Source organism: Pseudophryne corroboree, chromosome 1 (assembly GCF_028390025.1).
Source record: "Pseudophryne corroboree isolate aPseCor3 chromosome 1, aPseCor3.hap2, whole genome shotgun sequence".
Lineage (NCBI taxonomy): Eukaryota > Metazoa > Chordata > Amphibia > Anura > Myobatrachidae > Pseudophryne > Pseudophryne corroboree.
The window spans coordinates 326,487,703-326,503,889 of NC_086444.1; the positions used below are offsets into that span (position 1 = coordinate 326,487,703).

At 39.5% G+C, this 16,187-nt stretch overlaps 1 protein-coding gene across 2 annotated transcripts in view; it reads left to right on the plus strand.

Moving 5' to 3' along the window:
* TMEM132C (transmembrane protein 132C) overlaps nucleotides 1-9,128 on the plus strand; it is a 716,061-nt gene extending 706,933 nt beyond the window's left edge. For both annotated transcript variants that reach the window (XM_063964604.1, XM_063964603.1), the window contains one exon: nucleotides 6,014-9,128. In XM_063964604.1, coding sequence (XP_063820674.1) covers nucleotides 6,014-7,192 — 1,179 coding nt within the window. In that variant the 3' untranslated portion in view covers nucleotides 7,193-9,128. The remainder of the gene's footprint in view (nucleotides 1-6,013) is intronic.
* The last annotated feature ends 7,059 nt before the right edge of the window (nucleotides 9,129-16,187 follow it).

A 16,187-nucleotide genomic window follows, 5' to 3' on the forward strand; every position in this document is an offset into this window, starting at 1 on the left:
CCTTCAGAGAGCTGTTTCTGCAAATCCTATGAACCACATCAATAAATCCAGTCCGGTTCCTGACAAGGTTCTCCAATTACCATCAACAGATCAAGATGGATTGGAGGCAGCTTATCTGAGGAAGGGAAAGAAGAGACACATGCCCTCATCCTGATCAATTAAGGAAGAATTGATAGATGATCGTGTTTGTTAATTACTAAACAGCTACATCTCATTTTACTTGATTGGAAATAGCATTGACTGCCTTTATTTCAGGCAGTTACCTTTATTAAGCATCTGCTTACTGCTTGTCATGTCAATACAAAATACAGAATGGTTTATTGAAACTTAGACACCGATGTTTTTGGAACTGTTAGCAGTTAGGAACATTTAATGAAAAACCTACACACATCGAAATAACAAATAAAAAATAAAAAAAGACAACCCTATATTCTAATTAAGTTACAAAGCACTCATTTATCAATATACAGTAGATGACTGAAAATGCTAAATACAATTTTATTTTTTAATGTAGAAAAAGAGATCTGGGGCCACCTGTACATCTAATGACCTTTTAAATCAATCATAGCTGAATAAGTAACAGCACATTATATAACGTGCATACTGTACATGGACAATAAGTAAGTCACCTGGCCGCGGTACATGGATATTTGCGCAAATGTGTGCTAAGAACTTCAATTATACTCCATGTTAATTGTGAGGGTTTATTTAAATTATTTTTACTATCAGTGTTCTTAGTGCTAAGAGTGTGCATCTGCATCTCTCTTCCTCCATCATAGTATTAGAAGCCTCAGCATGATAGCACCTCTCGATATCTTTAGTAATAGAATGTGCAGTCCAGGACCCCCCCTTTTTCCATGGAGAATAAGTAACAATGGGATCCACTCAGCATATTGGTGTTCGGGATGCCGGCAGTTGGAATACTGTATGGTCACAATGCCGCACTGGAATCTATACTGTCAGCATCCCGAAGGTAAGTATGCCGGGACTGGATAGGGTTAGGCCATGGGGGGTTAGGTTAAGACAGTATAGGGAATGCTCGGATTAGGCTACGAATGGGGGGGAAGGGGGCATTAGGGTTAGGCTGCTGGAAGGGTGGGTTAGGCACCAAGTGGGAAGGGTTAGGCTGCAGGGGAAGGGTTAGGGTGCAGGGAGGAAGGGTCAGCTTCCTCCCTGGTTAGGTTAGGCTGCAAGGAGGTAGGATACGGGGGGTAGAGGGGGAAGGCTACAATACTCGCCTACCACATGTCGGGATTCTGCACTTTGGGATGCCGCTGTCAGTATTCTGACTGCCGGCATCCCAAGAGCCGGGATCCCAATACCATCCCGTAGCAACATATGACACATAATTGGCAATGCTGTATACATTTAGAATAATACATTTCATCATACAAGAACAACAATTGTACTAAATGTCTGTGCAAATAATTAAATGAACAGCATATAGTTGTCCTCTGCGGCGCGCACAGAGAGAGGTTTGCTGTGAGGCGCCAGGAGAAGTGAAGCTAAAGACTGTTACAGTATATCCCTTTCACACCAAGCTTCTGACCAAGTATATAGCCAGGGCAACCTGGGTCCTGGCTTGGTGTGAAAGGGTCTACCCAGGACTGATAGGCTGCTGTGTTATCGGTGCGACCCAGGTTATCTTACCCAGGTCACACTAAAAGGACCAGAGAGTAGGAACAGCTGGGCTTGGACGTCATCTCCAAGTGCTGGCAGACTGCACATGGGTGTATTCTGAAAGGGACAACCCAGCAATAACCTACGTAAGTCTAGCCTGCAGTGGTTTCATCCGCTGTGATGCGGCTTGAAACTATATACAATAACCCAGGTTAGACCCGTGTTTTAATTGTGAAAGGTGTATAAACAACTGCACTTTTAAACTTTCAAGCTCACAGATATATAATAAGGTAATTTTCCAACGCAGAAAAACGTAGTCACAGCACAGCCTCCATGCAGTTTACCATATTACTAAATAAATAAAACCCAACCATGTGTAAATTAAAGTAGCACCATGAATTTCTATACAGTTTTTAATGGTACAGAGATTATTTAATTACGTGAATAGCATAACAACGCTTTCCAACAAGTAATAATGCATTGCAGTATCGAGAAGAGATGACATGCACGCTGCTACTTCAATGTGAGACCTGTGAAAATAATTGCACATTTTGTGCACGATCTTGTAACATCAAGTTACATACACTTGTGAGCACATAATAAAGAGCAAATAACTGCTTTTAAACTTTAATATACCATGATGTATGAGCCAAACTACATTTTTTATCTCAAGATATTTTATTGGACTTGTTTGTGTTCTTAGTATACAGAAGATAGTCTTTAATCCAGGGAATATTAGAAGCAGTAAAATATTTGCTGGTAACAGCCGTCAGACTAAAAACAGAGGAGTTCAAGGTGACTGCTCCTATGTGATGGCGCAGTTTCTAAATGTCATTATATATTATTGGTAGTCAAGAAAAGAGGAAAAACATTTTTGCTAACACCCTTTATAACCTGAATTTTTAGCATCTGTTTTATATGTAGTGAACAAAGTATGTAAACTTAGTACAATAATACATACTGTATGAGATAGCACATTTTAAAGAAAGCATCTAAAACCATAATCCACGATGTGATCAAGATCGACAAATGCTGGGTCAAAGATTGTCCCTGTAGCTGCATTTTATAGACCATAATATGGAAAAAGGTTGCTGTTTTTGTATTCCAAACCCTCTGAATTTGTGTATACATTGTAGTTTTATATGCTGCAACCACTGTATGATGAATATAAAATGCTAAATAAATCCTAACTGTTGCACTTCAGAACACTCTGCAGCCTGCAACAAAAGGGACACAGCTCTTCCCTTACAAGTATTTTAAATAAAACATGTATAATTGTAACCATGGTGCTGAGAGTGTGTGAACAATAAATATTATTTATTGCAGGAGACATCTTTACTTGTGAATTCCTTTCACCCCTTATGTATGATATGATAATGCATTTTCTTTCTCAGTAACATTTTAAGAACGATGTACAGTATAATATGCAACACCTTCCAGGCTCCTATTCACCTCTCAGAATCTGGACTTCCGAAAAACTTATCTTCACACATCAAATGTTTCTCTAGGACATCCCAGTTTTTTAAAAGGGAAAAAAAACACAGAGAGCATCTCATGCAAAAAAAACCCCCCAAAAAACACAGAGAGCAACTCATGTATCACCCTTTTATTTTAAAAAGCACACAAAAAGAACCAAAAAGTATTAATATACAAATTGTTTTATGAAGAAGCAAATACCCAAATCAAAATTCATTATTTCAAGGGATGAAGCTAAAGGGCAGCTATGTTCCTGGGTAACGGCCGGAGAGGCTGCATAATATAACCGAGGCCCTCGTCTGTAACACCATGCTGATTTATAATCTTTCCGACCCTCACAAAGACATAATCTAGTAGGCAGACATGCAAGGATCATTTTGCTTGCTGTATTTGTTTTTAAGTCTTTTGTTGTGTTGGTAAGTTTTTTGTACTTTTTAAAATAAAACTCTATAAAATTTAACTCTATGGAGTCAATTCAATTAATCGCAAATTAAATAGCACCGGGAAGGAGGTCCCGACACTATTCAATTCAGCGAGCTGTTAAGCTTGACTAGTGAATTTTTGTTCACACCCAAGGAGGCATAGCGGTAGGGTACTTAAGTCAGACAATGCCTGTTACCATGACTAAACACCCTTGTTTAAGGTGCGAGTACCAGCATTCTCTAATTTAGCAGTGCACTGAATTGAATAGCTCCGGGACCGCCTTCCCGGTGATATTAAATTTGCATTGAATTGAATTGACCACTATGTTTTTTCCCTTTTCAAAAATTGGGATGTCCTGGAGAAACATTTGATGTGCAAAGACAAGTTTTTTGGAGTCCAGATTCTGTGAGGTGAGTCAGAGTTATGAAGATATTTAATATTACATAATTCTCAAAACATCATTGAGAAAATAAGTGCATTACCGTAAGGGATGAATTTACAAGTGAAAAGGTCTTCAGAAATAAGTGGATTTACATATTTGTTGGTCAGGCAGACTCAGTACCATAGTTGCAAACCAATTATATATGTTTACTGTATGATAAATGCAGTTGACATGGTATAGAGTATAATAGGGATTCCTTCATAGAATGCACAGTCCATTTATGTGGACCTTAGAAGGAATGGAGAATGAACCATAGAAAATGAAGGCAAATTTCAATAGATTTTAAACACTTCATTGTTTAAAATTAATACCTAGAACAACTATGTGTATAAATGGATTTTGTAATGTGCAAATAAGGGACATCTATTGCCATTTTAATGTCTACAAACCACTATTTACATACAGGGGAGGGAAGGGATTTTCCAGTGCACAATCAGACCTGTGAGACCGTTTTTTAATTAGTGCTTTTAAAATCGCAGATTTAAATATTTTGTTTGGACCCAGCTGCAAATATATTTACCTCTCAACCTGTTGTTACATTTTCATTTATATGTTAGTTTCTTGCAGACATTAAATGGCAGAAAAATAACTCAATCTTATACAGGTTGAGTATCCCATATCCAAATATTCCGAAATACAAAGAGTGAGCGTGAGATAGTGAAACCTTTGTTTTTTGATGACTCAATGTACACAAACTTTCTTTAATACACAAAGTTATTAAAAATATTGTATTAAATGACCTTCGGGCTGTGTGTGTAACGTGTATATGGAACATAAATGAATTGTGTGAATGTAGACACACTTTGTTTAATGCACAAAGTTATAAAAAATATTAGCTAAAATGACCTTCAGGCTGTGTGTATAAGGTGTATATGTAACATAAATGCATTCTGTGCTTAGACTTTGGTCCCATCACCATGATATCTCATTATGGTATACAATTATTCCAAAATACGGAAATATCCGATATCCAAAATACTTCTGGTCCCAAGCATTTTGGATAAGGGATACTTAACCTGTGTTACCATCATCAGTGATTGCAGCTGGTATTTAGCATTAGATATTGAAAATATAAGTGAAAGAATATGATAGTATTACAACTGAAACAGTAGAAGTGGGGGTATGGCTAAGGCACATCTCAGTGAAAACTCCCACTTCCCTCCCACTGATCACCATATTGAACATACTGTAGTACAGAGCATCAGGTGTCATTTCATTTAATTGAAAACCAAAGTTTATTTAGGATTGTCATTAGCTTCATTATTGGCAAGTGGTTATTGGTCACTGACTTTTTTTTTAGTTCAATCACTATTGAATCAATTTATATATTGTGCTGGCTCAGGCTGTTACATTACTTACAGTAGCTATAAGCACTGTATAGTGTCTGTAAGCAAAAATAAACAGCATTCATAAAGTTCTGTTGTAAGTAAGTAATGGAGATAACAACAATCCTAAATAAACTTTAGTTTTGAATTAAATATGTACTCTGATGCTCTGTACTATTAGTCTGATTTAGCGATATATAATATTGCACAGCTGCAGGGAAACGTCTGTGCAATACCGTACAACCATTATGCTGATGCTGCAGGAGGAGTCTGTAGGGAAAAGATGCCTTCTGAATACATCACAGATCCCAGTGCTATGTCTGAAGCTTACACAGACTGGTTGTCAGAAATCCTCTGCATTTGAAGTCTGCATTTGAAGACATAGCCAATGGGTTTGGCGTGCCTATAAGACAGGGGCAACATTGCCCATTTTGTAGAATGGTCCTTGACGCTGCCCCTGCTCTGCCTCCAAATGCAATAGCATGTCAATCTTGCTGCTGCTCAGGGGGTACTACGAGAGATCATGCAGGGCTCCCCCACATCGGGTTTACCTACTAACCTGAATCAGGCCCTATTGTTCAATAAGTTCAATTATAGAAACAAAGGGATGTGCAAGTTGAAAATATGTTTTTTTCCATGTGCATGTCCTAGCTTTCTGTGACTTCATGTTTTACATATATGAACTAATTTTTACAATTTACTTACTTGGGTTCTTCTATTTTTTTAGGAAGCGATTTTCAGTGTTTGGATACAATTCAGTGATGGTGTAGTGACACCGCTTGATATCTATGACTCCAAAGACTTTTCAATATCTGCTACATCTTTGGATGAATCTGTTGTCTCCACTCGTCAGAGCAGTTTGCTAAAATACCCCATTGTAATTGCAGAAGGTGAAGGACAAGGCGCTGTGGTCAAAATAGACTTGATGATCTCTGAGGCTTGCCAAAAATCAAAGAGAAAAAGTGTACTTGCAATTGGACATGGTTACATCAAAGTGAAGTTTGGGCAGAATGATGCCATTTCTCCAGGTGGCACTGAGTATGAGGCGGAGGAAATAGAAAATCACACAAGTGACCGGAAGCAGAAGGTGTCAGACCAAGAACATTATGGCAATGATGGAAGGTATGATGGTTCTCCTCTGGAACATGATAAAAGTGCCATAAGAAAAGGTAGTACCACAGCTAGATCAGTGTTAAACAACAGGATGGATGGAAATAGATTGCCTGAAGACAGTCCTCTACAAAACATTCCAATAGATTTTACCAATTTTCCTGCACACGTAGACTTACCGAAAAGCAATGGAGAGGTGGAGGATAATGACCTTGTGCATGCAACTAGAGGACTGAGTGACCTTGAGATTGGAATGTATGCTTTGCTTGGTGTATTCTGTCTTGCCATACTAGTCTTCCTAATTAACTGTGCAACATTTGCCCTTAAGTACCGACACAAACAGATACCACTGGAAGGACAAGCTAGTATGACACACTCACATGACTGGGTATGGCTTGGTAATGAGACAGAGTTGTTAGAGAGTACACCAGATGTATCACCACAACAGGATGAGCACACCACTATCATTGACAGAGGGATTACCTTGGAAGAGAATCATCATCTTTTCAATGGTGTCTCTCAGAAGGATGTGCAGAGCCAGATGCAGCAGCTGGGAGAAGAAGCAGAAAAAGCAGTAAAAAACAAAAAAAATGATCCTTTACATTCCCCAACTTCAAAACGAAAGCGGGTAAAGTTTACTACTTTCACCACAATCCCAGCTGATGATGGTTGTCCAACGGTCAACTCATTAATCACAGCCAATGAGGATGACATCAAATGGGTGTGTCAAGATATGGACTTGGGAGAATCTAAGGACCTCCGAAACTATATGCAGAAGCTCAAAGACAAAATATAAATAGTGGTTGGGAAGATTTTCCACAATTTTCTGATGCCTTCAGTTTTATAGGTTCCTTTGCGATAGGTTTACCAACAAAAAAATTTCAATTCTGGATATATGCCAAAATGTGCAAAGTGTTCTATGAAACTAGAATCCTTAGTAAAAAAAACCTTGGAGCTGAAGCTGAGATGGCTGCATATGCGTCTTAATAAAAACTCTAAAATGCTTATGCTGAGTTGGAGGCATCTTCAGATTTGTTTAGCTCTGCACCAGTCACATATTTCCCAGGTTTTTGCCAGGTGTACATACAGTGCACTTACACCCAACCAGGTCATAAGCACAAAAACAATTGTAACATTTGTTTTATAGCAAAAAAATGCATTCAGTATTAGGTTTGCTTTAGATTAAATAAAAAACCTGTGTAATACAGCAGGTATAATCTTCCTGCTCTTGTACAAATAGCAAAATATTATATCATATGATAGACATGATCAACTAAAAAGCACCAATCAGAGGTAAGTCGGCCAACCAGAAGTGGCTAGGTATTGCTTGTGGCCACCATCATCTGTTCATAGCAGTACCTGTGTCTATATGCGGTCTTGGTCTGCCTTGGTTGCAGTTAGGCAAACACGCCACTTCCTGTACTCAAGCTGCTTTTGACCCTCCTCTCCTACCACGCCTGGCTGTCCAAGCTTAAGAAGGCACAAGTGTCCATTTTGACCGAAGCTGCTAACAAATGTATTTGTAAGCTTTTTAAGGGAAAGGATGAGCACTACAAATGTAATATTTCAGGCATACTCCAACTCAGCATGAGCCCCAATGAGAAGCATTTAAAAACCTGAAGGAAGTCAGCAAATGAATGTTATGTCTAAAGAGGTGTGAAAAACATAAATATAGTGGAGCTACCAAAAATGGTTTGTAAAAATATATAAAAACTTTAAAAAAAAAGAAGAAGTAATTTTATATTTCTAAAAATTGTAACTAAAGGACAGGAAGTAAAACAATATTTTCACAAATCCAGAAAACGCATTGCTTGCACCATTTTCTGTAAATATGTACGATACATGGAGGTGGGAGTTTTTGTGTTATCTACATTTTTGGAAGGGTCTCCATTTAAAGTTACATTATGCAGTTCTCACTAATCAATAAACTGCACACTGTCATCATAAGCTTCCCCTTATCTAAACATTTCTATATTGCTCATAAGGACAAGGCATTGTCTATTGCTGGAGTGGACTAATATGATGTACTGTATTTACAGTAGAATACTCTTAATGGTATACTTTGGACTACACTTGTTGAAGAAAGTCATGTGTATTCTACCTAAGTGAATGAATTACTGAAAGCCAAAGGCACTTTTAACATTCTTAAATTATGTTAAGTAATACGTAAAAACTGCTGTTTAATTGGTTTGTGAAGAAAAGAAAATGTGCATCTAAATTCCTGTTTATTTTAGAGAATCGATTTATTTTTACAAACATCATCTGCCGCACCCCACTCACCTACGCCAATGCATTTTTGATAAAATGTCTTATATGATTCAATACCGAGGCACTCAGGAACTGTGGAAAAATCATATAATTTCTGTGTATTAGATGATTATTGGAGTTTGCTAACTAAATTCGTTGTTAGCGCCATCAGAATGGATGTAAACACAAAATTACTTTTTTGGATTTTTATTCTGGGAAGATGTACGTTATCACTCATTGGGAATGAATCCTTGTAGGCATTCTGGTCTTAAAACAAGTCCCACTGGGCTCTCACTGATGTCCTATGTCTGCAAATTCTAATCTTGATTACTGTATTCACAGTTGTTTTATGATACTGAGGGTTATCAGATCTTTATGGTAAAAAAAAGTAAATGTATTTTGTAATGCAGAATCTGAGAACTAATGGTCAAATAACATAAATGCAGAAATTATTGTACTTGATAAAGTATCTCTGTACCAGTGAACCTTCTAAATATCTTTTATGTGTAACATGTTGTTGTGCTTAATCGTAAATCTTGACCATGCTATCAACATACATCAGTAGTTACAGGTAAAGCTTCCAGGGCATGAGCCTTACAAGACATAGAGGTAAAGCAAAATATGTTGGCCTAGTAGTATTACAATTTAAAACTATAATCAGCTTACTAATTATGTGGCAATGAAAGATCTACGCCTTCTAAGGACCTCATGTTACCATTGTCTTTCAGCCAAATAGTGACCTAAATGTCCATAATCCACCCAATGACAAATGGGATGTAGCTGCTTTGCATTGACTCATGCAGCAGAATAGTACTGTTTATATCTTTCTAGCACAGACCATGTACTCACTAGATATAAGATTATTATTATTATTATCCTTTATTTATATGGCACCACATGGGATCCACAGATGGAATAACCATGCTTTTATCATAGTCCTCCTATCATTACCCACAGATCCACATGTAATCTGTTTTTCTCCAGCTGTCGTTGAACTATAAATCCAAGTACTGTACACCAATGGCTTCCAGGGCTGTTAGATCCACAACAGCCATAAAACCACATTGGGGGGGTCATTCAGATCTGATTGCTGCTGTGTGTTTTCGCAAAGTGGGCCATCAGATTCGAACTGCGCATTTGTCTGAGCCGCAATGTGCAGGCGCGACGGATGGCTACAACGGGCATCAGCGGTCAGCGACGGGATGGTGCGAAGTGTCCATTCGCACGGGTATTCATAAGGTTATTGACATGAATAGGCCATTTGTGTGTGGCAACTGAGCGTTTTCAGGGAGTGTCTGGAAAAACGCAGGCGTGCTCAAGCGTTTTGAGGGAGGGTGTCTGACTTCAGCTTCGGCCCCTATCAGCAGGATTCAAGCGCACTGGAAGAGTAAGTCCTGGGCTGTGCAGAGACTTCACAAACTGATTTTGAGCAGCTCTGCTACACGTAGGAACGTACACTTGCACAGCGAAAATACACTCCCCCTGTAGGCGGCGACTATCTGATCGCAGGACAGCAAAAAACAGCCCAGCGATCAGATCTGAATTAGGCCCAGGTTGTATACAGGATAAACACATTCCCAATGGCAAATCAGAATATGCAGTAGGAAATACCAGCATTGTAACAAAGTTCAAAAATCAGAACCAGTGGCAGCTAAATGCTAATTACGCAAAACAACATGTAGGATATCCGGTCTCTAGGTCAACCACACTTAGGTCGACAGTCATTAGATCGACCAGTATTGGTTGACAAGCGTTATGTTGACCTGGTTTCTAAGTCGACATGTTCTCTAAGTCGACATGACAAAAGGTTGAGATGAGTTTTTCACAATTTTTTGTAATTTTTTTTTAACATTCTCATACTTTACGATCCATGTGGACTACAATTGGGAACGTTAACCTGTGCCAAGTGCAGCGGTAGCAGAGCGAGGCACCTTGCCTGAAGCATGGCGTGCGAAGCGTGCCATGCATGGGGATATGGTGCACTTATTGGGGTTCCCGGTCACTCTACGAAGAAAACCACACAAAAAAATTAACAAAACTCATGTCGACATTTTGTCATGTCGACCTTGCTCATGTCGACCTAATGCTTGTGTCGACCTATTTTGGGTGTCAACTTAGTCACTGTCGACCAATAGTGGTCGACCTAGACACTATCGACCTAAGTGTGGTCGACCCTATGAACCACACCCTAATGTAGACTGAAAGAATGTAATAATATATATAATGATATATCAATTGTGATTGTATGCTTCATGTCATTGAAGGTTGTTTTTCCTCCTGTCATATTATTGTATTGTATTCTCAGAAGTAACCACAGAACAGTACATTTATTTCAGATGACTCAACCCTGATGGAGGCGTTACTGTATGACAGTATTAGAATAAATGTAATATTAGAACTTCTGCTTATTGATTGGCCACAGTGTTCTTCATCTTGCACATGAGGTTGTCATTCCACTAATTAAAACTCTGCTTCTATAAAGTTTATCAAATTTACATTATAAACTAAACAGTATAAATATACTGAAAAGCTAAACTTCATTGAAAATAACATCATACAATCTCATTATTTTGCTGCCTGAGGGGTAGCAAAATTTTTGCCTTTTCATTACCTCCTCAAAAGTCTTGTATAAAAACAACTGTATTAAGCTGTGGGACACACTGCAGATATGATCACTTATTATCAATAAGAAAACATTATTTATTAATAGCAGAAGGACAGCTTTTATAAGTGACGTATTTCTATGATAATGTCTGAGCAGGGCACATCATATACCAGATGAAAGGTCTTAATCTGAAAAATATTGGCCTTGTTATTGGTTACTTTGCTTCATAGTTATGTGGCAAAATGTCCATCTACCATTTACAATGCATCACCATTGTGTTCTGGAAAATATGACCTCCCTGTGCACCTGCTGGGTGTCCTGGAACATGTGACCTGCTGGGTGGTCTGGATACTGTGGGCCTAATTCAGTTCTGATCGCAACAAAAAAATTGTTAGTTAATGGGCAAAACCATGTGCACTGCAGTGGGGGTAGATATAACATGTGCAGAGAGAGTTAGATTTAAACTTTGGCAGGTAAAGATTTATATTGTAGACATTAATTAAGAACAGTGGGGCAGATGTATTAACCTGGAGAAGGCATAAGGAAGTGATAAACCAGTGATATGTGCAAGGTGATAAATGCACCAGCCAATCAGTTCCAATATGTAAGTTAACAGTTAGGAGCTGATTGGCTGGTGCGTTTATCACCTTGCACATATCACTGGTTTATCACTTCCTTATGCCATCTCCAGGCTTAATACATCTGCCCCATTATTACTGCCCACCAAATCCTGTGATCTGAGTGCCTGATACTGATTTGTACACTAATGCTGTGCAGCTACAGTTTAAACTTTCAGCCAATGCAAGTGAAGCAGATGCCTAGAAATGAACAGAGACACCCACTGGAGCCATTCATTGGCAGCTTTGATGCAGATGCGGAGAACACTGGCTCCCTGAATGAGTCTATGGTCTTGCAGAATGGTTGTAAGAGCTGCAACGCTGGTGCCATGTTTTCTGCATGCGTGATCTCAGTTGTAGGCAGATACACGCCCTAAAAAGAGCCGCCACACTGTATGCATTTTTGGTTCCGCTACCCGTTATGTCCCCGAAATGGTCTGAGAATAAATCCTCATTTCAAGTGACATTGCAAAGGTACGTTGGCGCATGCACAGTCTTCCGATAATCACTCAGTTACATTGCATACAAGCAGGAATCAGGCCCTGACACTGGCTATATAATCTCCATAGAAAGTATGGTGAAGATGGGCGAGGGGTGGTGGTGGGTCAGTTTGGACTCTGAATATAACAGCTTTTGGTTTACTAGTTGGAATACTGCATTTAACAATATGCAGTGATAAACTAACTCTTATGTTGGGGTCTGAATTTGAGGAAAGTCGTTTAAATAGAGTTTCTATATAATGAAACCAAGAGGGCAATATGTCAAACATAAGAAAATTGTGCCTACCTATCATCCTTAGGGTCAGTTATGTGGTGTTGTACAGTAGTACTTCTGATAGTCCACATGTTTAGGATTTGCAGCCACTAGAACTGGTTTTGCCTATCACTTTGACCATAAATAATTTGATTTGGTCCTGGATCACCAACCCAAAGCACCCCTGCATGAGTCTTGCGGCACCCAAGGGTGCCTAGGCACAGAGGGGCAGATGTATTAAGCCTGGAAAAGTGATAAAGCAGTGATAAAGAAGTGATAAGTGCAAGGTGATAATGCACCAGACAATCAGCTCCTAACTGCCAATTTGCATATTGGAGCTGATTGGCTGGTGCGTTATCACTTATCACCTTGCACTTATCACTGCTTTATCACTTCTCCAGGCTTAGTACATCTGCCTCAGAGTTTGGGAACCACTGCACTAAAGCATTGCAACCTATCAGACTTTTGTTCACTGCCCAACTTGTACTAGGGAGATAATAGCTCATTTCTGATTAGCTTTGTGGCTTATTGCAAATATGTCTTTAATGGCAATGTTAATAAACAGCCCTCACCTTATACCAAAGATTGTTTTTATGTTGGACATTGTATTATTCAGTATTATTTCTGTTACAGTGAAAAATCTAAAATAATACAAACATGCAATACAACCAAAAGCTGCTTCATTGGGCACTGGGGGAGATGTCTCAAGCCTCCTAAAGAGTGAAGTGGATAAGTTGACCATAAAAATCAATCAGCTTCTACCTATCAGTTTTTAGAATGTACTTGATAACTGCTAGCTAGAAGCTGACTGGATTGCTGTGGGCAACTTCTCCACTTATTCAAATTAGAAGGTTTTAAACATTTCCCCATTGCATCACAGTTCACCCTCCCTATCTCCTGTAGGACTGTGCCACTGTACAAACTAAATAAATAGAGAAAAGAATAATTACAGAGTATTGTTTTACTCCCTGCTCTGTCAATCAATCTTGCAAACCCACCTCCCCAAAATATAAGGTAGCTTGGTTTCCTGTACATGATCAATTTAGCCATACCAATTTAGAGAAAACTGAAAAGTTACTGAAACATTAATTAAAAATTACAATATTGTCATAAATTAGTCTTTGTAGGAAAAAACTGTGTTCCCTAATGCACACAGAGTGAGAAATATTACTACATAATAGTAAGATAATACGGAGATCTGAGTTGCGTATATCTGCAGATATAGGGTTAAGCCCCCAGGCCGATCGACAAGGCTTCTCCATCACTGGGGGTCCCTAATACTAGGTATGGGTCCGGGGTGCAGGACCCCACGATGTCGGCACAGGTCGGCCACCACAGGTCAGCCCACAGGTGAAAATTAATAGGGGTTAATAAGAAGCACCGAAGTGCTATGTAAGTGGTGTGATTAAAATAATATATACAAAGTGATAGGGAAAATCATAAGTGTTAATAAAGTGTTAGGGTGTGCCGACCTGAAGCAGCCCAGCCATTCCGACACAGGGGCCACCGCACCCCACACCCACCCCATAAATAATTACAAATATGTCTGGGTTAAATTCCCAGTGTAAGGCCACATGGTAATGGCTCCTACAGCATCTGAGAGCCAGCTTACCTGGGGATACCCCTGGCTTCCCCTATGGCACTATGGACTCAGCAATCCCTCCTAATGCTGACCCATCTATGCCTAGTTGCAGATATACGCAACTAAGATCTCCGTATTATCTGACTATTATGTAGTAATATTTCTCACTCGGTGTGCATTAGGGAACACAGTTTTTTCTTACACAGAATTACCCCTCCCTTTTAGCACCTGAGTGACATTACAATCTGATTGAGCAGCTTTCCATTTTGTGTATTGTAATTAGAGAGGCATAGATGGGTCAGCATTAGGAGGGATTGCTGAGTCCATAGTACCATAGGGGAAGCCAGGGGTATCCCCAGGTAAGCTGGCTCTCAGATGCTGTAGGAGCCATTACCATGTGGCCTTACACTGGGAATTTAACCCAGACATATTTGTAATTATTTATGGGGTGGGTGTGGGGTGCGGTGGCCCCTGTGTCGGTATGGCTGGGCTGCTTCAGGTCGGCACACCCTAACACTTTATTAACACTTATGATTTTCCCTATCACTTTGTATATATTATTTTAATCACACCACTTACATAGCACTTCGGTGCTTCTTATTAACCCCTATTAATTTTCACCTGTGTGCTGACCTGAGGTGGCCGACCTGTGCCAACATCGTGGGGTCCTGCACCCCGGACCCATACATAGTATTAGGGACCCCCAGTGACGGAGAAGCCTTGTCGATCGGCCTGGGGGCTTAACCCTATATCTGCAGATATACGCAACTAAGATCTCCGTATTATCTGACTATTATGTAGTAATATTTCTCACTCTGTGTGCATTAGGGAACACAGTTTTTTCCTACACAGAATTACCCCTCCCTTTTAGCACCTGAGTGACATTACAATCTGATTGAGCAGCTTTCCATTTTGTGTATCATAAATTAGTCTTCCAACATACAATGATGTGATGCAATATTTCCTTTGAAGTAAGTAACCTGGGCTGAAAAATTGTGTTAATGGTCTATTTAGCATCAACTACTGTATTTATTTCAGTTCTGGCTTTTGTATTTGGGAAATCTGGAAACGGCTTGTAATCAGCATTTGTAAATTCAGCATTTTATACATAAAACTGTAATGATATTTGTGCCTTTTATTTTTATTTTGTAATCTTTGCACTAGAGTGATCTCAGTGATGTAATAACTGATAGTGGCTTAAATAATGTGTCAAAGTCAGAAAAATGTCTCAATGCACGTTGCCATATTTGCACCGCACACTGGTCCGCGCTGCGCGTGCATGCGCTCTCCCGTGGATTCGCATACCCGCAATAACGTGCACTCGCAGGCGCGGTATGCGTATTTACGGTAGAGTTTATGTAGTCGTAGCGTGCGACTCATTCGTTACAAATGTTCACAATTAATGTAGTTTATAGATCATGGTCCCTTTGATAGATTCTGAAAGTTTGGTTAAAATACAATGTCCCAGAGCTGAGGAATCCCTCTTTATATCGTACAAAGGGTCTAACAGGAATCATACAGCAGTGTTTGGTACCCATCGGAAGAGTATTTAATTAGCAATATTCCGGTGTTGGTTTGGAGCGTATTAATCGCTCGTGCGAATAGTTATGGACATAAGAAGTTTATGTCCATTTCTATTAATTACACATACTCAGGTATGCGGCGGGAAACCCAGTTTCCCACCCACCTGAGCTGTTGGAAATCGTCACAGCCCACCTGTATGAATCACCCTATGACCTTTTGTTATGATACAGGGCCGAATTCCTTCGGCCAATGGACAATGGGATTGTAGGACCAGGAGATTGCATTGTGTGTGGGGCATAAATAGGCAGGCCGACCACATCCAGCTCTCACTCTCTCATCAACGGTTATCTGCTGATAGCCGGGAGCTGGATATCGAGGCGCAGGCGATCATACCCTTTGTGCGTAAGTTTCTCTCCGTTATCATTGTCTTTCTGTGAGCCAATTTCTCTCATCTCATCTCTCT